This window comes from Halichoerus grypus, chromosome 3 (assembly GCF_964656455.1).
Source record: "Halichoerus grypus chromosome 3, mHalGry1.hap1.1, whole genome shotgun sequence".
Taxonomy (NCBI): domain Eukaryota; kingdom Metazoa; phylum Chordata; class Mammalia; order Carnivora; family Phocidae; genus Halichoerus; species Halichoerus grypus.
In genome coordinates this window covers 154,494,915-154,520,502 of record NC_135714.1, presented here as the reverse complement: position 1 = coordinate 154,520,502, position 25,588 = coordinate 154,494,915, and the positions used below count along the sequence as shown (strand labels likewise).

General features: G+C 35.8%; 1 protein-coding gene across 3 annotated transcripts in view; it reads right to left on the bottom strand.

Annotated features, from left to right (window-relative positions):
• The window catches only part of INTS9 (integrator complex subunit 9), a 104,910-nt gene that overhangs the window by 70,207 nt on the left and 9,115 nt on the right, over window positions 1-25,588 (bottom strand). For all 3 annotated transcript variants that reach the window (XM_078069471.1, XM_036100846.2, XM_078069470.1), the window contains exon 2: window positions 1,022-1,149. In XM_078069471.1, the coding sequence (XP_077925597.1) occupies window positions 1,022-1,149 (128 nt within the window). The remainder of the gene's footprint in view (window positions 1-1,021; window positions 1,150-25,588) is intronic.

Here is a 25,588-nt window from a genome sequence, read left to right as displayed (position 1 = left end):
ATATGTGATACCTATAGTTTCTGAAGCAATTGTAAATATATATAGATAGATAAATAGAAAGATAATATCTGTGGATAATAAATGTATTTCTAAGTGTTGGGTAGGACTATAACTGAATTTTATCAGCTTTGCATAAAATGTAATCTGGAATTATCTCTGAATTCTCTCTGTCCCCTTCACCTTATTGTATCCCTTATCTCAGAAAAAAAAAAAAAATCAAAGGTTGAGTTTTAATTATACTTTTTCTAGAAGATTATCATTATGAATAATCATTGCACACAGTGATGTCTTCAGGAATGAATGAGATATATTAGATGGTTTGCCCAGGTTGCTATGCTTTTAAGCTCTTAAATCTGCTTTAGATAGCTTTTCTGTCTCTCCTATGTGATATCACTTTTTGTTACTGGGAATATATTTGCTTCTGTAAGTTACCCACCTCTCTTATAAATTGCTGTTTTCAATTAGCAGCAAGCTGGGAAACCGATTTCTTAGCCAAAGTCATAGTAAGAGTAAACAGTGGTGACTACAGACTTCGGGTAATCTATCTGCTTTAAGACAAGGACTTTGGCTTCATATATGATTCTATGATATCTATAGCTGACTATTATGAAAATAACACATAGATACCTATCAAAAAGAAATGTCAGGCTCTGTGATGTCAAGTCCCTGCAAAGGCAATTAAATGATTCTAAAATCCAATTCTTGGGCTCATCAGTTGACCATTTATCAGCTCTTACATGAATTAGCAAGAAAGATGAAATATACATGACCTCACTTGCACGGAGCAGTTGCAGGGACATTTTACAGATGCTCAGAAGAAGTTATAATAAAGAAGTCAATCAATAAATCAATACAACACTTTCCATCAACCCAGTCAAAGGAAATAATTCTGATGAAGAACATTTTTAAGGGAACAAAGTAAACTAAGGACAACACACAAGGTACTGGTAATCTTTACGCTAATCGGTACAATTTTTCAGCAAACTAAAGCTCATTTTGTCCCAGATACAGCAGCACATACCTTTGAACAAGTGGCAAAGGAAGGAAATTGAGAGTGGAAGTCATGTCCAGTCCACAGTCCAACATAATGGTAGTTGATTTGAATTTGAGCACATTGCACGGTAAGGTCGGGTGCCCTGACAGGCAATACTGAAAAAAATTAAATCATTTTTATCAATAATCAATTACAGAAAAAGTCTAAAAAGTACAGTGAATTAAGTGGAACCGATCATCTTCTCTTATAAAAGAGCATGTAAATTCAGCTAACTTTCTATGCAGCTTCTAGATACTACTTCCCTCAGCAGTTCAAAAGTCTCAGGTCATAATTTTTCATAGGACACCAAGTTCTATCTCAGGCAAGCACAGTTTTGGAGGGACCAAAGTTATTCCAAGTAGAAAGTTTACAGGGTTTAGTCATTTGTCCCCCTCTCACATGACACTTCCAAATCCCCACTATCCCATTGTACCTAAGTACTGCCTAAAGCTGTAGAGGTCAATTAAGTTCTAAGCTGGATCCTCAAACGGTGTTATAGGTTAGGTTTTCTTCTGTGAAGAGGTCAAGGGATTTTCCTCAAAGAGGAAGTGACTGGAAAGGGTTAATAAGCCAAGTATCAGTAAGGAGTTATGGCCCATCCTTGTCAGAAGAAATGACTCAAAAGGACAATGACTTCCCTGATGTGCAGATACTTAGGCAGGAGTGAGGGACACCTACTCCCAACCAATCAAGAGTCTCTTGCCTGTGGCGGCAGACCTCAGAAGTCAAAGGGGCACAAGCCACAGTGGCATATTCAAAGGAGAGTGATGAGGCAAGACAATACACTGACCTCGAACATTTCTCATGTCCTCCTCGATGTAGTGGGGATGACAGATATGCCACACTGAGAATTATTTATATGGGATGTACCCTGTCACCTTTCATAATTCTGTTGCTGCTCTGAAGAAAAGAAATGAAAGAGGGAAAAAACCTTTTCCCCCATTTTTAAAGTCATCCTGTAGAAGCCTCCCTTGAACAGCAAAGCCCAGAAAATAGAGGGATCGATGCTCTCAATCCCTCAACAAGTACATTCTCTCTTTCTGATTTAAGTACAAGTCCAACACAAGTCAGTGTAATGTGACATCAATGCCTGGCCCCACATGGCCACAGTAGCTCAGGCTGTCTTTCTAGGTATTTGCTGCTCTGTTGGTTCTGTCACTGGATAAATTTCCTCCTTTTCTCCAGAGGATATTACAGGGACTGATGATTTTTTAAAACTGCATGTTCTAAAAATGATAAGGACCAGTGCCAAGAAATTGTGGTTATTCTGTAAGCTTTTTCTTTATTCCAAGTTTATGTATGATGACTATATTTTCCAAACCAAAATTCACAACTCATGGTCTGAAACGGTACAAGATAACTTGCAAAGAAAACATCACAAGTTATTTAAAATTGTAATTGTCCTAAAAAAAAGTCCAGGAAGCATGATTTGGGTAATTCGACTTTACGTAAGTTCATTCTTCGACAGGTATCAGAATTACAGAAAAAACTGTCCTACTAATTAAGACAGAGATATCCCTACCCCCATCCTCCATCTGGTTCCTTATTGCTAGCTGGGTCTTTCTCCCTATATAAGAATCAATTATTGAAGGTAAACTATCTCAAAACAAACACAAAATATCATATTAAACTTGCCCCCAAAATAACAAATGTTCTAATAAGAGCTTTCCTACATTTCTCCTTTAAAAAAATCAGATATTCAGAAAAAATTAAAAGGAAATAAAATGAAATGTGTAATGGTTACTTCTAAGTGGAAAGATTATGATATAATTTTCTTCTTCCAGCTTTCTGTATTTTCCAAATGTTTGACAATGACCATTTACTATATTTTTATATGGGAAAAAAAGATTAAAACAAAACTGAAAATTTTTCAAGCCACACTGAATGACAAAGCTTTTCTTCATCCTTAACTCTAAATTAGAGATAACAAGTTATGCCAGAAGATCGTCATGTAAAAGCTGCTGCTCAAAAGAAGTTAGCTGAAGACTTTAGATTTGCTCTTGTCATGCAAGGATAAAGAAAGGTGAGGAACACTTTATAAGGGCTGTACCTGCATGGAAGGAACATTTTCAGAGCCTCTACTAAAGGAGCGCCAGACCTTGATCTCACTAGCTCTGTTTTTATGGATGAGGAAATTGAGCTTTACAAAGTTGGAGCCACCTGTCTAACAGCCAAAGACACACAGCAAGGTCCCGACTCCAAAGATTCCACTCATGTTTTGCAAATTGCACTGCTCACTTCATGAGTCAAATGAGTCAACTGAGACTGACTGACTGGCCGAGGTTCATGCAACCAGTAAATGAGGCACCTGCAAGGTGCTCGAAGTTTGCCTGTGTCCAGCTATGCTCTTTTTAAACATGCAGCTTATAATCTAGTGAGGGTTACGAGATGAATGCACAAAAACAGTAAGTAATCATGTGACTTAAATCTTAAAATTAGGAATAAATCTATTTTACAAAAAGCTTGAAAAACAGCAGAAAGAAAACTATCACCCGCAACATTGTTCTATTCCATCTTCTTTTTTAAAGATTTTATTTATTTGAGAAAGAGCGAGAGAGAGTATGAGTGGGGTGAGGGGCAGAGGGAGAAGCAGGCTCCCCGATGAACAGGGAGCCGGATGCAGGGCTTGATCCCAGGACCCCAGGATCATGACCTGAGCCAAAGGCAGGAGCTTAACCGACTGAGCCATTCAAGTGCCCCTCCATCTTTTTTCATATTTGTAAAAGCTGTAATTTTAGTTCAGATACAGCTGTGTGCTGCTTTGAAGCTCAAGATGACTGTGTTTTCTTTGTCTATGTTGCATCACACTTCATTTTTATTGGCTGCCTAAGTAAATATACCATGGTGTGTTTAATCATTCCTTTATTGAGAACATTTAGGGTTGCTTCCAGTTGCTCTAATACAAACATAGCTGTGGTGATCACTTTAGTGCTTACGGCTTTTTCCATATTAGACTATTTCTTTAGAGGATTCCCAGAAGTGGCATTAACTAGGTCAAAAAACATGAGCATTTTATGGCTCTTGAAATATGCTGCCAAAATGCTTTCCAAAAAAGGCTGTACCTATTTACAATGTCATCAGTTATATATCAGAAGATCTGTTTCACTGCTTATTCCCATCAGCATTATGGTCAAAGCCGTCTAGAATCTATACTAAAATGAAGCTGTAATGTTAGTAGTAGCTATCTTGAAGCAATTAAATGGCCCTACACAGGAAAGTCAACTACTTGATACATGGCTTTCATTTTGAGAGGGAGTTTGGAGTAATGATTTAAAAAGCAGGGGGTTTGAAGATTGCCTGGGCTCAAATCCTGAGTGAGCTCATTATTAATGTGTGATGTGGGGAAAATCACTTCCCTTTGCAAAGACTGAGTTCCCCCATCTGTAAGATGAAGTAATAGAAACTACCCTCCTGAAATTGGGAGGTCTGAATGATGGAAACAGTGCCTGACCTGTAATATGTGTTCACTGCTAGTTGTTACAGAAATATCAAGGGGCCAAAAAGGCCACCTATACTGAGGGGCCACCTAAGTTTACAGCATTTTAGAGAAGTAATTCTATTCTTTAGTAGCATTCACTAATGTCTTAGACACTTGCGTATCCCACAGACTAGGTTAAGTGAGTGAACGATTTTATAAATACTGTCTATTGCTAGTTTTCCCCCTAGGAAGACACAGTCACACTACTGAGTACAGAAGTGAGTAGTCTAGCCAACGTAAGGTTTTATAATTTTTTTCTAGTTTAATAAATACACAGCAAGGCTTTCATGTTAAATTTATTCCTAACTAATAACAAAGCTGCAGGTTCTTCTGTGTAATGATTTATTATCAACATTTCCTTTGTCTGCCTGTTGATCTCCTTTTTCTACCGAATAAATGGAATGTGGTTACGAAACTTATATATATGTTTGACATATATAAGCATTGTATTTTTGGATAAAAATTTTTTCAGTTAAACATACTATATATCTTTCCCATTCTTTTACTTTAATTAAAAAATTATAGAAAATTTCAAACATACAAGTAAGCAAAATTAGTATAACAAACGCTCATGACTCAAAACATGCATAAATTTAACAACTACCCATTCTTTCTTTGCTGCTTTCCTTTTGATATGGACACATTTCAGGAGAATAGCTATTATGGTAACAAACTTAACTGATCTCTGAAAATACTGTTTTCGTAAATAGTCCTAAATTAATCTCTTATCCATAACTGGGACAAAAACATAAGTCCATTTTCCTCAATGCCCTAGCAAAATTCATGAAAGGTGATTCCTTTCACCTCTAAGTTATTCTTGGTTTGTAACCTACACCTCCAAGTCTTGTAACAGATTATATATATATACATATATATATATATATATATATATATATATATATTTTAAAGATTTTATTTATTTGACAGAGAGAGACACAGAGAGAGAGAGAACATAAGCAGGGGGAGTGGGAGAGGGAGAAGCAGGCTTCCCGCTGAGCAGGGAGCCCAATGTGGGGCTCAATCCCAGGATCCTGGGATCATGACCTGAGCCGAAGGCAGACGCTTAATTGACTGAGCCACCCAGGCACCCCAACAGATTATATTTTTGAAGTCTCTATTTTGTCCACGGGGCTTGTTTTTCATTTTTACTCCCAATGCTGTAACTTTTATACTTTGCAATATTTTCAAGTAAGTTAGATTGACTAGACTTCAGTTCTAAAGACATGTTTTCCCAATGGTGTCCATGGAGGCTACATTCAATCTATATATTAATTTAGGGAATGCTGCCATTTTTCAAAAAATATATTTTTTAAAGATTTTATTTATTTATTTGTCAGAGAGAGACACACAGCGAGAGAGGGAACACAAGCAGGGGGAGTGGGAGAGGGAGAAGCAGGCTTCCCACTAAGCAGGGAGCCTGAAGCGGGGCTCGATCCCAGGACTCTGGGATGATGACCTGAGTCGAAGGCAGACACTTAATGACTGAGCCACCCAGGCGCCCCTAAAAATATTTTTTTAAAGATTATTTATTCATTTGAGAGAGAGAGAGAGATAGAGAGCACAAGCTGGGGGAGGGGCAGAGAGAAAGGGAGAAGTAGACTCCCCGCTGAGCAGGGAGCCCCACACAGGGCTCGATCCCAGGACCCTAGGATCACCTGAGCTGAAAGACGCTTAACTGACTGAGCCACCCAGGCGCCCCTGCCTTTTTTATTATACAGTAACATTTCTCTGAGCCAGGAGCAATGCAGTATTTTCTCTTCTATTAATTTTTTTTCTTCCTTTACAATTTAAAATATTTTCTTCCTTTAGTTCATAAGTAACTATCCAGTTATCAATAAGTAAGTTTTTGCTTTTCAATTTCTATTTAATTTTTGCTGTTTTATTGTTCTGTTTTTTAAATTGCTACATTTTAAAAATTCCTGCAGTTGAATGTGTAGCTGATTAAAATCTGCATGCAGGCTACAAATAGCCCTCTAAGTGATGCTCTGGATGCGTTTTACAAGTTTATATTGTGTTTTCAATGTATGCATTTCTAAATACTATGTAATTTCCATTGTGATTTCTTTTGTGAGCCACAAACTGCTTAGAAGTGTGTTTGGTTTAATCTCCAAATATACAGGTGGTAATGATTATCTTTTGGTTACTGACTTCTAATTTTATTATGGTCAGAGAATAGAATTTGTACATTAATTTTTGCATCTTTATTGAAACTTGCTTTATGACTCTGTGCACTGTAGTTGATTTTTTTTTACAAATGACCCAATTATCAATGAAAATTGAAAAGACATAATCTAATTGTGTATACAGAATAGATTAACTTTATTATCTTATTTAAATCTCCCATTCTCTTATACTTACTTGAGTCTTAGGAGAGAAAAACTTGTCAATTTCTAATTTTGTCAAATGTTGCTTTATATATTTTGAAGCTTCACTGCTAAGTAAATAAGAGTCAGTATTATTACTAGTGAATGGTTTCTTTTATCACTATGTAATGCTCCTCTTTGCTTAAAATCTATTTCTACATTTATTTCTAAATAATATAGCTGTACCAATTTTTCCTTTAGTGAATCATTGTCTCATGTGGTATTTTAAGTGAAGTTTCACACATACACAGTTTACAATGAATCAAATAGTTTTATAAGCTATAAAAAATCTCATAGTCCCATTCTGAAAGGTAACTACTTTTGACTCTTCTAGCTATTTCTTCTAGTTACCTCTGTATTTCTCAGTAATGTGGTTATACTGTTATTTCTTGATTTACTGAATTTTAGTTATTGAATTTTTTCTACTCTGGAAGCTATCCACAAGTTAATGAAGCTTTGCTAGGTCCTGTAACTAAGATATGTATAAAAGGATTCCCTATCACATTCAAAGCAATTCACGTGAAGGCAACTGCCAAATTCCTTTGACTAGATAAAAGAAATTTCAAAGGAAAGGGAATTTAGTTTAACAGATTAACGTAATGATCAGTGCCATCATTAAAGCACCGTGTCATGGTTTAATTCTCATTGTTGTTTTGTTCTTCCTTGATGCTGTGTAAATAAAAGATATGTCTTAACAATAGTACTCTTGAGTCAATGATTTTACACTATTTTTCACAGTTAATGATTATTTACCAACATTTTAACTGATCTTTGGTCACCAATCCTTTTTTTTTGCTTATCTCTTCCTTTTGGGTTCAACTCCCTTCTTCCTGAAATAACATCCTTTAGTATACCTTCGGTGATGGTGTTCAGAAAGTAAACTCTTAGTCATTACTGGTCTGGAAATTTCTTAATTTTAACTTTACTCCTCAACAGTGATGAAAGTAGAATTACAGGGTAGCAAATTACCTCAGAACACTAAGGACATAAATATTCAACTTGTCTTCTGGCATCTATTATTGCTGATGAGAAATCTGCTGCCAGTTTAACTGGTGTTCCATTACAGGTTGCAATTAAATTCTTTTCTTTGCCATTAGTGTTCTGATCTTTCATTAAAATTTACAAAGGTATAACTTTCTTTCTGATTTATGCTTCTAACATACAAGGGTTTGTCTTTCATAATTGTAAAAAACCTGCCAGCTGTTATGATTTTGAATATTGTCTCTTTCCCATTCTTTCTAGTTTCTACTAGTGAAATGCCTATTAAGTGTATGTTGTAATGTTTCATTTTACTCTCCATCTCTGTGACTAAATTATCCTTTAGTATTTTGCTTTTTGAGCTCTGTGAATTCTGGATACTTTCCTCAGCTCTATCTTATGGTTTGCTAGTTCTTTCTTCAGTGGTGTCAAATCTGCTATTTAACTCCTCTGCTGAAATTTTCTTTGCAGTGTCTGTTTTTCATTTCTAGAAGTTCTCTTTTTAACAGGTCTTTTTTTTTTTTTTTATTTTTGAGAGAGAGAGAGCAAGTGAGTGGGGATGGGGAAAGGTAAAGGGAGAGGGAGAGACTCTTAAGCAGACTCTGTGCTGAGCGTGGAGCCTGACATGGGGCTCAATCTCACAACCCTGAGATCATGACCTGAGCGAAAACCAAGAGTCAGACACTTAACTGACTGAGCTACCTTGGCATCCCTAGAGGTTCTTTTTTAAAAAATAGCATCTTGGGCGCCTGGGTGGCTCCGTCAGTTAAGTGTCTGCTTTCGGCTCAGGTCATGATCTCAGGGTCCTGGGATTGAGTCCCACATTGGGCTCCCTGCTCAGTGGGGAGCCTGCTTCTCCCCCCAGCTTGTGCTTGCTCCTGCTCTCTCTTTCTGTCAAGTTTAAAATAAATAAAAAATCTTAAAAAAAAGAAATAGCATCTTGGGTGCATCTGGCTGGTTCACTCAGTAGAGCATGCAACTCTTGTCTCGGGGTTGTGAGTTTGAGCCTCACGTTGGGCACAGAAATTACTTAAAAATAAATTTAATAAATAAATCTTAAAAAATAGCATTTTCTTCCTTTCTAGGTTTGATATCTCCATATTTGTCTTTAATCACTTTGACATATTAATTTTAGGCTCCCCATCAGATTATACAATTTTCTGAAGTTCTTGGGAGTCTTGCTACACCTGCTGAGTCTCACAGTGAATTTCATTTGTTGTTGTTTTAAAATTTTGGAAGACCATCTTCAGTGGAGCTATATCTATGGGAATTCTATGCAGAATGGGTTGGGGCAGGTCCCCAGAAATATTACCATCTTTAGATCAATTTTTATGTTGATTTCTCAGCTCGAATATCTATAACTATATAAAGGAGCTAATAAATTTGACTTTTAACACTCTCAATGCATTGGCTCAAGCTCCTTGCAGAGAAAATCTTCCTTACCGACCTCTTGAGCAAGTGAATGATACTTTTCTAGCACTCCTTTCACTGAGGTACATAGTCCTTAGGGGTTTTGGTTTACTGATTTTAAAATACGTGTTTGTGAATATTAAATATATTACTAAAAAGACTCATATCATGACCTCAGGTTTCAGCAATTCTAATACTTTAAAATCTGTTATGAAGACAAAATGACGACCAGTCAACTTAACCTCACAAAACTTCAAAGGCAATATGAATTGCTGTAAACTTCATAAAACAAAAGATTTAGTAAATTAGTACATTTGTTAAACTAGGCACTTTGGTCATGGCAAACTGAATTATAGCGAATTGGCTTTGGGGAATAAGTCTGTCTTTTGTAGAAAGAAGCATGGACCAAAATATCATATATATTCTCCTATTCCCTCGTCTTATTTAAAAATAATTATAATATACACAGTTATTATGATATGTTGTTTATGTAGTGTCAGGCACTCTGCAAGAACTTTACATTTAATTCCTTTAATCTTCCTAAAAATGTTATTAGGTAGGAAGTGTATTCTTATCTTACAAATGGAGAAAATGAGACATAGATATTATGAAATTTCCACATGGTCCCAAAGCTCTAAGAGCTGTACCAGGACTGAATCCAGGACAGTGAGATCCAGAAAGAATACTCTTAACTACCATGGCATTCCATGCTACACACAAAAAGGGATCATCAGAGAGGATAAAAAAAAAGTTTTTTGTTATGTGCTCTAAAATGATGTGCTCGAAAAGGCCATACTTTGAATTGATAAGAACGTAGACTGAATTTATAATCTGGTCGTGACCAAAGAAAATTAGTTAGCTAGCTAATGTAAGATAAAGCAAAGGTCCCAAGTAAATTAAATTATTAAATTGGTCTATAATCCATCATAGCAATGATTTTCTTTTGTTGGGTTTTCTCTTGCATTAAAAAAAAGTGATAGGATTCTCTCACTATAGTTTTGCTGAACTACTTTTAATTATCTTTAATATAACCTATAACCTCTAGGTTGAGTTAATACCTAAAGCTCTTTAATATTGTTTGAGAGAATTACATAGCACCATAAAGGAACTGCTTTTTATAGGCAATAGTGTTAATGAAATAAGTTATAAATGGTATCACCAATTTTTTCCTTTTTCTCCTTGGTCTATTTAACTAACTCATGGAGATCTATGAACAAAGAGAAAACAGGTTCAGTTTGCTTTTCTCCCTGGTAGTGGAATAAAGAAGTAACTTAGGTTGTTTCTGATTCAAATACAACATTAAAACAAAACAAAACAAAACTTTTAGCCAATGGATTTTTGTCTAATGGTTTTGCTTCCTGGTACAACATCAGAAAACCTATTAGTATAATTCACACATAAATGAATATAGGAAAAAACAAATCTCAATAGATTCAGAAAATGTATTTGAAAAACACAACATTGATTCTAGGCAAAAACTCTTACCAAACTATAAATGGAAGGTATTTCTTTAATTTGATAAAAGGTTCCTAACCAAATCCTACGTCACAGTTAATGATGAAGTATGTGAAACTATTTCCTTAAAGTCAAGAACAAAACAAGGATACTCACTATGACTGCTTAAATTTAACACTATACCTGGAAATGCTATATAATGCAATATGGCAAGAAAAGTAAAAAAGATAATTAGGAATGGAGAAATAAAAACAGTCATTGCTCACAATTGATATAATTAGAAGACATTCTAAAAACAAACTTACAGCTAATAAGAGCATTCCTCAAGGTTGCTGGACACAAAAATCAATGTACCAAAAAAAATTTTTTTTAAAGATTTTATTTATTTATTTGACAGAGAGAGAGCACACAAGCAGGGGGAACAGCAGAGGCAGAGGAAGAAGCAGGTCTCCCGCCAAGCTGGGAGCCTGATGCAGGGCTCAATCCCAGGGCCCTGGGATCATGACCCGAGCCGAAGGCAGACACCTAACCAACTGAGCCACCCAGGCGCCCCTCAATGTACCAAAATTAACTGAGTTCTTATATGCCAGCAACAATTAGTAAAAGTAATGAGTTAAAAATTAGAATACCAGGGCGCCTGGGTGGCTCAGTTGGTTGAGCGACTGCCTTCGGCTCAGGTCATGATCCTGGAGTCCCTGGATCGAGTCCCACATCGGGCTCCCTGCTCGGCGGGGAGTCTGCTTCTCCCTCTGACCCTCCCCCCTCTCATGTGCTGTCTCTCTCATTCTCTCTCTCTCAAATAAATAAATAAAATCTTTAAAAAAAAAAAAAAAATTAGAATACCATTTATATGGCAAAAAATTAAATGCACCATAAAAGTCAAAAAGAAGTGTAAAATGTTTACCAAAAAAATTATAAAACTCTACTTAAAGATAATATTAACTGGAAAGGAAAATAAACTCTTGCAAAAAATAGCAATTCTCATTAACCTACTTTTTATAAAATTTAAGAATCGTATGGAAGAGTCAAGGGCTAAGATTACCTAGGAAAATATTAAAGACCAATGATTGAGAAGAATTAAATTTTCTGACATTATAACTTACTGTAATGTAATTAACAGCTGGATGTTATACTAATGGAGTGATAGCTAATGGACCAGTGAAATAGAAATAAACAGTCCAGAAAAGAGACACACATACACATACCTCAGGGCCTGACATATGATAAAAGTGGCATTTTCAATTTATGGTGCTGGGGAAGTTTGCAATCCATTTGAAAAAAAAAGATTTTACATCATACACAAAACTTAATTCCAGATGATTTAAATACTGAAGATATGAAGGCAAAAACTTTAAAACTTTTACTGAATAATTAAAAAAAGGATAAATACTTTATTACCCTGGGGTAGTGGAGAATTTCTTAAGAGACAAAAAAGTACAAACCATTAACAGATTAAGGAACTTGACTATAGTAGTTTAAAATGAAAATATTCAAAGGATACCATTAAAGAGTGAAAACACAAGCCAGAGACTGGGAGAAGATATTTCCAATACATGTTACTAAAAAAGCACTATTAACGCATTCAGTATTAAAAACTCATACAAATCAACAACAAAAAAGATTTTAAAACTCAAATGAGGAAACAAGAGTGGGCAATAAATGTAGATATAAAAAGCTCAAAATCACTAGAATCAGGGAAATGCAAAATAAAACAATAATGAGCAAACAGACTGATGATACTAAGTATTGAAGAAAATATAGTAAAAATGGAGTATAAATTGGTGTGACTGGAGAATAATTTGGCAATACCTAATAATATTGAATACATACTATAACATATACTAAACTAATAGAAGCATGTACACGTATGATACACATCAACTTGAGGAAACCAGTAACCTAGGAAGAGGGAGGAAAAGTGAAGGTTGGTGATCTTAGCTTTTGATATAACTTATGTCTTTAAAAAGGGGATGGGAGGGGAGATCTGATTACAAAAAAAGGGCACATTATTAACATCTATTTAATGTTAGTAACGAATACTAAGGTGTTTGGTTTTTTGGGTTTTTTTTTGTATTGTTATCAGACACTTCCTCAGACATTGGAATTATGTAACTATACCTTTCCTGCTATTGTCAAAATCTGTAGTGCTATTTTCCTTATAACAAAAGTTTCATGGTACAAAAATAAAATTCAAGAGATCATAATGGATAAATATTTTAGGATTAGTATACCATTTGCTAGATACATTTGTTAATTTTTAAGGAACTGTGCTGACTAGTGATAATGGTCCATAATTTTCATTTTGATATACATGTCCTGATGTAAAAGTAAACAAGACTTAAAACTGCTGACATGGCAATGGAAATGGAATAAATGAGAATGTTACCTCTTGAGAAGGATGATTCAACAAGATATGGCCTTTGGCAGGGGTAGGAAAGAAACAAAGACAACTCCCACATTTTTAGTCTAAAATTTTGAGATTACATTAGTACCGTCAGTGAACTCCTTGATGCTTTCCTACTCTTAGGAAGTTTGGCAAAACACTTCTCTAACAAGATTCGGCAAGGTTTTATAATTTTACAAAAAATTTTTCAAATCATGTTGGTCATCATCTAATTAGCAGAAATGTTATATTAACACAATAGCTATATTTATAAAATATACATATTCATAAAAATACACATTAATGCTGACACTTGGAAAAGGAATTCTAATAATAAAATTAGACCCTAGCTTAGGAAGGAACAGCAACTGGAAATTTCATTGTATGAATTACCTTCACTAACAATAAGAATTACTGACAAATATTTTCTACCCAGTATTTAATTAGCTCTTTCCCAACAACCGAATAAAGTAAGTAGTATTGATACCAACTCGACTGTCAAGGCCCAAGATCACACAGTTAGTAACAGACTGAATTTGCTCTCAAAGTAGCACAAGTTTTAAATGCCTTCTCTTAAATCATTCTACTAATATACTAGAAGAAAACCTATGGGTTATAGAACTAAAAGGAAGAGCTAAAACAAAACCTCTGGAAACGTACATGCAACAGAAATACAATGCATGCCACATACATAATTTTTAATTTTCTAGGAGCTAATTTAAAACGGTAAAAGGAACAGGTAAAATTAATTTTAGTAATATATTTCATTTAACCCAAATATTTTTAAATTTTCATTTCAACATATAATTTATATAAAAATATTAATGAGACATTTTTACATTACTTTCATGGTACTAAGTCTTCAAAACCTAGTGTGGATGCTATACTTGCAGCATATTTCAATTCAGATGTTAAATTTTCATCTGAAATACTTCATATGCATTTAGATTGCATAAAACTTAGTTGAAAAAGTAGATCCACATACCCAAGTTCTTCCAAACACATTAAAAATTTTCTCAATAACTGAATCAAGTATCAACTTTTAAAGTTTAATTAAAATAAAATACCATTTGGGGCACCTGGGTGGCTCAGTCGGTTAAGTGTCCGACTCTTGATTTCAGCTCAGGTCATGGTCTCATGCTATGGGCTCTGCGCTCAGCAGGGAGTCTGCTTGAGATTCTCTCTCATTCTCTTTCTGCCCTTTCCCCAGCTCCTGTGCCTGCACGCTCTCTCTCTCAATAAAAAGTAAAATCTTTAAAACAAAATAAAATACTATTTAAAATTCAGTTCCTGAGGCACCTGGGGTGGCTCAGTCGGTTAAGTGTCTGCCTTCAACTCAGGTCATGATCTCAGGGTTCTGGGATTGAGCCCCACATCAGGCTCCCTGCTCAGCGGGGACTCTGCTTCTCCCTCTGCCCCTCCCCTGCTCGTTCTCTCTCTCTCAAATAAATAAAATCTTAAAAAAAAATTAAATTCAGTTCCTTAGTCATACTAGTAACACTGTGTTTAAAAGCCATATGCTGGGTGCCTGGGTGGCTCAGTTGGTTGAGCGACTGCCTTCGGCTCAGGTCATGATCCCGGAATCCTGGAATTGAGTCCCACATCGGGCTCCTGGCTCAGCGGGGAGCCTGCTTCTCCCTCTGACCCTCTCCCCTCTCATGCTGTTTCTCTCTCAAATAAATAAATAAAATCTTAAAAAAAAAATAAAAGCCATATGCTAAATTAAAAAAAAAAAAGCCATATGCAGCTGGTGGATACTGTACTAGACAGGGCAAATCTAGAAAAACAGAGGAAAATCTTTGTGCTTTAAGTTAGGAAAAAATTTCTTAGATTAAACAAATTGTCCTTCAAAAGACATTCTTCAGAAAATGTAAGATAACTCAGACTGGTAGAATATATTTGCAAAACACATATCTCATAAAGAACTTAAAGGCAGAATTCTTACAACTTTAAATATATTCAAATGAAAAGATGCTAAACATTAATTAGTCCTTAGAGAAATACAAATTAAAACCACAATAGGATACCACTATACTCTTAGTAGAAGGGTCAAAATTAAAGACTGACAAGCACTGGCAAGGATGCAAAGAAATCAGAAATTTCATATATTATGAGCATAATGCTTTTGAGGTTCATCCTTTTTGTTGCTATCAATAGTTCATTCCTTTCATTGCTAAGAAGTATTCCAATGTATGGATGTACCAGAGTTTGCTTATCCATTCACAAACTGATAGACATTTGGGTTGTTGTTTCCAGTTTTTGCTGAATATTAAAAAGCAGTTATAGACATTCACATATAGGTTTTTGTAGGGCATATGATTTCAATTCTCTTCAGTAAATACTTAAGAGTGACATTGCTGGGCTATATATGTTTAATTTTATAAGAAATTACCAAATTGTTTTCCTTTTTTTTTTTTTTTTAAAGATTTTATTTATTTGTTTGACAGAGACAGACACAGCAAGAGAGGGAACACAAGCAGGGGGAGTGGGAGAGGGAGAAGCAGGCTTCCCGCTGAGCGGGGAGCCCGATGTGGGGCTCGATCCCAGGACCCTGGGACCAGGACCTGAGCCGAAGGCAGACGCTTAACGACTGAGCCACCCAGGCGCCCACCAAATTGTTTTCCAAAGTAGAAATTTATTTTTAGCTTAAAAAATCAGTTTTATTGCTGGGCTGTGTACCACAGTATCCAATATAAAGCATTAGTTCTAGGCATAAAGTATTAGTTCTAACTTTGCCTCTAATTTGTTATTAGTCCAAACAAATCCCTAAATTCTTTGGGCCTCAAATTTCTTCACCTGACAAATGAGGAGACTTAACTAGATTATTTCTAACCTCTCTCTTAACACAAAAATGTTGCTTCTTATTATTCTGTCATTTCACTGGGTTGACCAAAACTCCTTGGTCTTTTATATAACCTTTCATCGAGATGTGTTTATGCCACTGTGTTCTTTACAACTGACTTTGTGAAAATATAAGACATTAAACAATTTATAAGCTGAAGGAATTCTAAGATCATCTTTTAAAATAAATGAGAAACCTAGCCCTTACAGGGCTTGTGAACTTTTCTCTGTACCAACACCCCTGAGTATACATGCATACATATGTTGCCATCAATAGTTATAGCTCACCAGGAGATACTCCATGCCCCAATAAAATGTATAAGATTCTTAGTGTGGCAGGGAAAGAGGAGAGCACACTCTATTGAGAATATCTGCCTTAAACCACACCATCCTGAGTTAAACTGGCTTCCACTGAGCCAAATTTGCCTAATTTGGAACTATTACCCCTGCTAAGAATTTTGGGCCAGGCCCTCCAACACTCAGAGACTTCTATAAATACATCTCAATTTTATTTGGTAATCTTTCACTTTCTTTCACTTTATATCTTGATTTTATCTTGCAGGAGAGCTGTTAAACGTGCCAATCATACTGTCAAGCTGACTACACAGCTGGATAGAGGGATAATTTTCCATATGAGCAGAAAATCTGCAGCATGCATGGTGGAACACAGTGAAGCCACTTTCTGGTTGGAGAGTGGCTAGATAACACACTCAGCTAGGTAACTGACACTTACGGCTGCTCCTTCATGCTTATCCTCTTCCCTGACTTGGCTCTCCATGCAAATGAGTAAAAAAGCAGAGAGTGGTCATAAAAACACAAACAGCACAACCCCAATGTAAGTTCAGGAACGGTGCGAATGTTGACAGTAAATACTAAGGATGGGAGAGGGAAAATAGGTAGGGATTGGCTTGGGAACAAACATCACTGCTTGTCTGGTACCAGAACTTTAAAAATGTTAAAAAGTAATTAGAGTTGATGGGAAAAAAGTTCACAGAGCTATGTATATGACCTCATTTATGTAGATATATATATATATGTAATTAAAAAAAAAAAAAGCACATACCAAGCTGGTAAAAGTCATTACTGCAGGGGAGAGGGTGATTGACAATACTGCAATTTTCACTTTCTACTTTAGATAATTTTGAGTTTTTTTTTTTTTTTAAAGATTTTATTTATTTGACAGAAAGCTGGAGAGAGAGAGAGAGAACACAAGCAGGGCAAGCAGCAGAGGGAGAGGGAGAAGCAGGCTCCCCGCTGAGCAGGGAGCCCGATGCAGGGCTCGATCCCAGGACCCCAGAATCATGACCTGAGCCGAAGGCAGACACTTAACTGACTAAGCCACCCAGGCACCCCTCTTGAGTTCTTTTTAAAACCAGATTTCGACCAGTTTTTTTTTTTTTTGGATCAGAATTTTTTTCTCTTTTGGAATACAGAGTAATTACCATAGAAGTTTCTATTGGCAACAAAGTTTTTTTTTAATTAACATATAGTGTATTATTAGTTTCAGAGGTAGAGTTCAGAGATTGATCAGTTGTATATAACACCCAGTGCTCATTACATCACTTGCGCTCCTTAATGGCAACAAAGTTTTAAAAGAGGTTGAGAGCAGAGGTAACAGCATTTGGAGGAAAGGAAATAAGAAATATGGGAGACAGAGATAAGGGTAGAAATAGCTAAGGATAATAATAAATTAAAATAATAAGTACTACTCTAACCTAATCTTTCAAATATCTATTATTTAGAGAAAGCGGGGGGGGGGGGGCGGTGGGCAGAAGGGAGAGGAAGAGAGAATCTCAAGTAGACTCCCTGCTGAGCCAATGTGGGGCTCAATCCCAGGACCTGAGCTGAAACTGAGAGTTGGACAGCCAACTGAGCCACCCACGTGTCCCTCTAATCTAATCTTTCATACCAACTATGTATATAACTACACTTCAGAGTAAAAGCTGTGCTCCACCACCACCAAAAAGAAATTGCATTAAAGATCATATATGACAGGACTATGAGCTGGTTTTGTTCTACAGTGTTTGTTTTATTTGTGATTGGTTTTCAGGTGTTTAATGAACATTATTAACCCAGTATGTCCTCTAAGAACAAAAGCAGCAAGAGTGATAAAAGTGCTAGTAAAAAGCAACATATGATTATGATGGATAAAGGTAAAGATACCTTTAAAAGGAGAAAGAGATATGGGAATGATAAGCATTATTTATGGGTTGAATTATGTAAAAGTAGAGGCAATTAAAGGGCAATGGAATTTATACAAATTGTTGAAAATTTGCAGCAATGACTATGAGCAAGAAAAAGGGAAAAAGATTAACAAAATAGTAAACCTGTAAGTGGCTAAGATCATCATCAACAAGGAGACTTATTAGTTTAATATTAATTCAAGAGTAAGCTAGGAGTTCATTCTAGTCATATTAAAAAAGTTGTATACTTTTTCTCCCCCTCAAATCACAGATAATGCATTGGTTCAAGGTTCAATAACCAGACAAATGTGGACACAGAGTCAACCATTAAGGAGAGAGCATAGATACCCTGGTCACAAGGGAGTTTCCTGGGCATTTGTGTAGATAACTGGGAAGAGGTATTACCTAACAAAACAGACTTTCTTTTTTCTTTCTTTTTTTAAGATTTATTTATCAGAGAGAGAGAGAATGAGGGGAGAGGGAGAGAGAATCTTCACGCAGACTCCCTGCTGAGCGTGGAGCCCGATGCAGGGCTCATTCTCACAACTCTGAGATTATGATCTGAGCTGAAACCACGAGTTGAACGCCCAACTGACTGAGACATCCAGGCACCCCCTCGAACAGACTTTCCATGTTGACAAAACTGTTCTACTTAGGGGGAAGGTGCCAGAAATAATGCATATCAGCATAGAGAAGAATATTCCTAACTTAACCTTTAAATGAGTATTTTTCTGGGTGGATTGGGGGAAAGCCCCTTTCAGTCACTTCAGATTTTCAAAGAAATGGATTTATAAACTGCTTTTCATTAAGTGAAGAAGTTTATAAAAACAGCTACCATTTATTGAGCACTTCATGCTGGGTTCTTCACATACATTTATGTGTGGACAAAACCCAGGCTATCAGCAATTAGCTTTGGGGTCTAGAAAAGGCTTTTCAACCAAAAAATTTCCTACTAGTCACACAGTTAACATGTCAGAGGTCAGAGTAAAGGAAAGAGTTTTCCTTTGCCTGTACCATCTGGATCCTTGGGAGAGAACAGAAGCAGCAGCTTCTTTTACTAATTAATACCGATCCTACAAAAATGGCAGCAGGGAGACCCATACTTACTAGAGGAAGTAGTTTGATTTTGATTTTCAGTTTGTTGTGGTTGATAAAATACTTCTTTAAAAACTTTGTATGGAATCCTAACAGAGAAATTCTAAAACTTTAGGGAAATATTTGATATAATCCTGGCGTATAAAAGGACTTTTAAATGCCATCCTAAAACCATGATCTGAGAAGAAAATCATGACAGATTTGTTTATTTATACTAAAAACTTTGGTATGGCTGAAACTACTCTAAAACAAGACAAAAAAAGATACACTGGCAAAAACCATTTATAAAACCAAGACAAAGAACTGATATCCTTAATATATAAAGAACTCTAATAACTGAGTAAGAAAAAGACAAAGATTCCAACTGAAAAACGGGGAAAAATCACAACCAGGTAATTTGTAAAAGAATATAAAGGGGGCCCGAAAAATACCCAAATCACAAACACCAAAAATAAATGCAAAGATCGTCAACCTTCTACAAGTAATAGAAGTGTAGATTAAAACTACACTGTGAGGAAATGGTCTGTCCAATACTCACCTGAAGAAACTAATCATGAGGATGTGGGGAAATGGAAACTCTCAGTTACTCTTGGTAGGTGAAAATGAAAGAACTTCTGAAAAGCAATCTTGAGTCAAAATTTAAAATGTGCATGTATAGTCCTTGACCTCACAATTCTACTTAAGGAATTTACTTACACTAAGCAAAAAACCAGATGGGTGCAAAAAAATAAATAAAACTATGTTCTCTTCAGCATTGTGCAGGACAGTTAGGGGATGAAACCAAAACGTTCAAGAAGCAGAATAAATCCACATAACGTAATACTATAAAAATACCCCAAATGAGCGAAACAAGTATTTAAAATGGAAAGGCTTGTGACAGAGACAGTTGTCTCATTATCTGTATCCCCCTTTGTCCTTTTATAGGAGAACTCCAAATCTCAGCTGGAATTATAGCCACCTGGAATAAAGACTATTTCCCAGTCTCTCTTGCAACTAGATGTAGCAATGTAAGTCCTGGCCAAAAAGATAGATCAAAGGGGTGTGTGAAACCTGGGAAACCAACAAAGGAAAGGGGCATCCTTTCTTTGCCCCTTCCTCCTGGCTGGAAATAAGGACCTGATGGCCTTAGCTGGTAAAGTCATATTGGATCACAGAGAGTAAGCCACATATTGAAGATGGTGGGGCAGTAAGCCAGTAGGGAGAGTTTGGGTCTCTAAGGATCATGGACCTGCCCTATCAGCCCTGGACTATTTAGTTCAGACTTCATTCATATAAGAGAGAAACAAACATCAACCCTATTTAAGCCATGGTTATTTCAGGCTTCCTATCACTCAGCGGAATCTGATCCTAACAGATTTTTAACATCAGAGTTACTGATATAGAAGGATATTGCACACATCCAGCAGAGCAGATTACATACCAAAATGTTAAACAGTGATTATTCTAGGTAGTGAGATGACAGGTGATTTTTGTTTCCTTCTTTATAACTTTTAATTATATTCTGAAAAATTTTTTTATGAGTATTTATTGGTTCTATAATATTTTTGAGAAAAGCATTCCAAAAATTCGAGTGAATTAAAGAAACAAGCTTTATTTAGTCCCTCTGCAGAACTCTGATAGTTCAGTCAGACTGAACTGATTTCTTTTTAAAAGAAACCATGTTTTGTTTGCCCGACAGTCTCCCACTGAATTGCAGCAACTTGCCAAACCCAGAAATAGGTTTCACCAGGCTGAATTTCTCAGGGTCCCTTCTAGAAACCTACAAAGAGATGGTAATCCCACAGGCAGTTTACTAGTCCTCTAGGAAGTTGCTCTTTATACATGGGTGACATAGGTTAGCCAACAAGTCAACAGTTTTTATCCTTCAGAACTTTCGGGTCAACAGCGTGTTGAATTAAAGCCAGATACAAATGAGAACATACATGGAAGTGTAACAAGATAAAAATTCATCAAACTATATGCACACTTGAAATTTATGCTACTTTAACTGTATGAAAATTATATGAAAAAAAACTGAGGATGGCATCACACTTTCTAGTGATTTATCTATATTCAAGCTGTCGATGTAACCAAGAATATTCTATGCATTTGTCAGTTCTGCAGGAAAGGTACCCTTGCCCAGCTTTTTCTCAAGAAAGGTGAATGTCAAGGAATTCACTGTCTGTCTCTGTTCTTTCCTTTTATCCTATCTGGGTATTGTTCTTATATGGTGCCCATCAACGGGTCCCATGGATTCTCTGGATCTGTTTCACTGATGTATCTGTGAATTCTGTTACGGCTGATGAGGTCCCCATAAAGTGCTTAGAAAAATCTTGTCCTAAGTAGGGTAAATTCTGACTTTGCTTTTGCTTCGATGCATTTGCTAAACTCCCTAATGCTTCTTGTTTTGATTATATTTCACTTTTCAAAATATTTTCTGTAACTGCAGTGAATCATACTTTTTGATTTCACATTCCAAAGTTTTTCTTAAGTGTGTAAAATACAGTTCTTCCAACTCCTTTGTCCTAGATTTCCCAAGGGATAAATTTAAAGGCTTCAGGTGTTTAAACATTCTTACTTTAAAGTAAAGGTTTAGGGAAGCCTGGGTGGCTCAGCCGGTTGAGCGTCTGCCTTCAGCTCAGTTCGTGATCCCAGGATACTGGGATCAAGTCCTGCATCGCTCCTTGCTCATCAGGGAGCCTGCTTCTCCCTCTGCGGGCCACTCCCCCTATTTGTGTGCTCGCTCTCTCTCTGACAAATAAGTAAATAAAATCTTTAAAAAAAAAAAAAATCTTAAAAAAAAAGTAGAATTTTAAAGCTCCCAAACTCCCTTGAAATATATGTTTTTCAATATCCTTATTCTGCTACTCTCCAAACCACTAAGTCTCATATTCAAAGTCACCACTGTGGCTTCAATCTACCTTTTTAACTTTCATTCCTGATAACCCCCAGCCAGCAATTCCACCCCTGACCCCAATGGCAGTAACACAAAACTCTTCCTCTGACATATCTTCCAGCCAACATATTTTTCAAGGCGAACTCAAATTTTACTTCTGCAGGCAACTTTGACTTTCTGGTTGGAAAACATCTTTCATAATCCTAAACTTACATACCCCACTATTGCTTTTATCACAGTCTATTACTAAAACTGCATACAGTCAGTCACATACATAAAGAGCTTGTTAAATAGTCAGTTACTGATAGTAGGATCTATGTCTTATTCATCTTTAGTATGTCCCATGGCATCAAGGAGGTTTTGTATGAGATAGGCATTTAATAACATTCATTGGATCACACAGCCAAACAAAGGATTTTTGTTATTGCTTCTCTTATCTGTTAATTTTAACTATCACATAGCTGTTCATCAACAGTTTCTTCCTACTGGATCTACATAGCTTGAATCAAATTCAGCTTAAAATAAATAAGCCCTTGCCTAGGGCTCTGAACCCTTTTTTTGTTTCTACAGAGATTTTTTTTTTAATTTTTTTTTGGTGTGGTAATTATGTTTATTTTAACAGACTGATTTGTTTACATTTCTTGCCTTTATCAGGCCTGTCTCTTAAGTACAGAGAAAGAAACTATTTCTGGCTGTTCTGTTTTCCAAGGAAACCCTGCAATTTTCTCTTAAGGTCATAGAAGTCTTTTACTTCTGTGAATCTGCTATACACCACCCAAGACTTTAAGTTATAAAAACCATTGTTTTCTCAAAAGTCTGGAAATGGCTTGCAAGATATAATTAACTGCCTAGAACAAACAATACAGTACAACACAAATAGATTTTCCCCTTACAAAATAACTTATTGTTGGTCTTTGTCAAAGAATCTCACTTTATTAGCGACTAGAAAATTTTGGAGCAAGAAAGTAGTTAGCTATAGCATGTAAATTAAAATATATAAAAATTTCAAGCCAAAAGTTGATATAACAGTGACATGTTGAGTTAAAGCAGCATGTCCATTTATGTCAGAAATAGAACAGAGATGTCTACCACCACCACTCCTACTCCAAACTATCCTGCAAGTATAAGCCAATGTAATTACACCACAGAAAAAAATGAGGTTTAAAAGATTATCTGCAATCTGGCGTATTCCTATACGCCAGGAAAATCCAGGAGAATTAACTGGAAAAACTACTAAAAATTAAAGAATTCAACAAGGGGCCCGTAGAGAGAATACAAAAAAAGAAGTACCCTTCTTATATGTAAACTATGTAGGAAAAGATTCCAATCACAGTAACAATAAAAAAGATAATGTTTAAGAAAAGATTTAAATAGGGACGCCTGGGTGGCTCAGTCGTTAAGCATCTGCCTTTGGCTCGGGTCATGATCTCAGGGTCCTGGGTTCGAGCCCCGCATTGGGCTTCCTGCTCGGCGGGGAGCCTGCTTCTCCCTCACCCACTCCCCCTGCTTGTGTTCCCTCTCTTGCTGTGTCTCTCTCTATCAAATAAATAAATAAAATCTTGAAAAAGAAAAAAAAGAAGAAAAGATTTAAATAAAGGAAAAGACATTTGTTCTTTAGACTCAATGATATGTTGAAAGAAATAAGTCAATTCTCTCCTTACATTTTATAAATTTAGCCTGATTCCAATAAAAATATGAAAAAGATTGTACTGGGAACTAATAATTCTCAATTTTATAGGATATCTAAAATTCTAAATTTTATATGAAAAAAATAACTGTATGAGAGCAGTCTGGAAAATTCTGAAGTAGAGAGCAATGAGTGGAAACAAGTACTACAAGATATTAAAATACACTCTAAAACTACAAAAAATAAAAGTGTAGGACTGTAAAATAGACCAAGTGGGATAAGAGAGTTGAGAAGAAAATAGAAATACAGATGTTTTTGTAGCCACATGAAAAGATGTTCTACATCTTCTACACAGGAGAAAAAAATTTTAAAAAAGTATAATGACAGACCATTTCTTCACTTTTCAGTGAGAAAAAAATAAGACAGTTTGATGGTAACGTTGTAGTGGTACACTGGGTTATACTGCTGGAAACAGTGTAATCTGATAAGTCTCTATGGGGGCACTTTGGCAATAAAATGAAATAAAAAATGCACATACCCTTTGAACCATCCATTTCATCCAGAAATGTATCCTACAAATATACTTCCAGAGATGCTCACAAAGGAGATTATCACGCAACATGATTTCTGAACGCAAAGGATTGGAAACAATGTAATGCTCATCAATGAGGGTTTGGCCAGATAAATTATGGCATATCTAAACAACAAAACACTGCACAACTGATTTATTTTCTAGCAATGGTATGAACATATTTTTGAGATATGTTGACACTAATTTCATGTTATGTTTTGTATTAGTAACAAAGCCATGCCCTAAACTTTAACAATGAATGATTTTCAAAATCATCGTGAGGGGTGTAGGTGGGGGTAGTAGAACTTTATCTTTCAGCCTAACATCCATAATTCTAAACTCATCCTTTAGACAATGAAAATACAAAGTGTCTGTTAGAAATATTTAAAAAAATATCTGAAAGGAGAATTGAAAATATTTTATTGTCTACAATGAGAGAACTGTGAAAACAAATGACCCAAGATCTTATTAAATGCAGACTCTAATTCATTAGGTATGAGTATGTAGTGTAGTGTTTTATAAAATGAACCAGTTCTAGATACTGATAGGAAATGATAGGTAAGATACATTTCTAACTTAAAAAAGAAAAAGGAATTCACAAAACCAGTGTCGGTAGGATCTCACCATATATGTAAAAAATAAAAAAGGGATGGAAATTACATAAATGTAAATCCACAGAATATCTCTGAAGGGTACACAAGAAACTGATAACTAAGATTGCTCCCGGGGAGGAAGATAAAGAGAGGAGCAGATCTCTTCACTTTTTTTTTTCTCTTAAACTTCTACAATGTACATGTATTACCTATCTAAAAAAATACAAAGAGATGCTCAATATCACTAAGCATTAGGGAAATGTAATGAAAATCACAGTGAGATACTAGTTCACACCCATTAGGACGGTTATTATCAAAACAAACAGAAAATGACAAGTATTGACAAGTGGTGAAGATGTGGAGAAATCAGAACCCTTGCGTATTGCTATTGGGAATATAAAATGGTGCAGGTGCACATACTGTGAAAAACAGTATGTTCGTTCCTCAAAAAGTTAAACGGAGAATTACCATGTGATCCAGCAATTCTATTCCTGGATAAATATCCCAAAGAATTCAAAGCAGAGATCTGAACAGATATTTGTACACCCATGTTCAAAGCAGATTTATTCACAATAGTCAAAAGGCAGAAATGACATAAGTGTCCAAGATAGATGAATGGATAAACAAAATGTGGTATACACGTTTGATGGAATATTATTCAGTCTTAAAAAGGAAGAAAATTCTGACACATGCTACAACATGG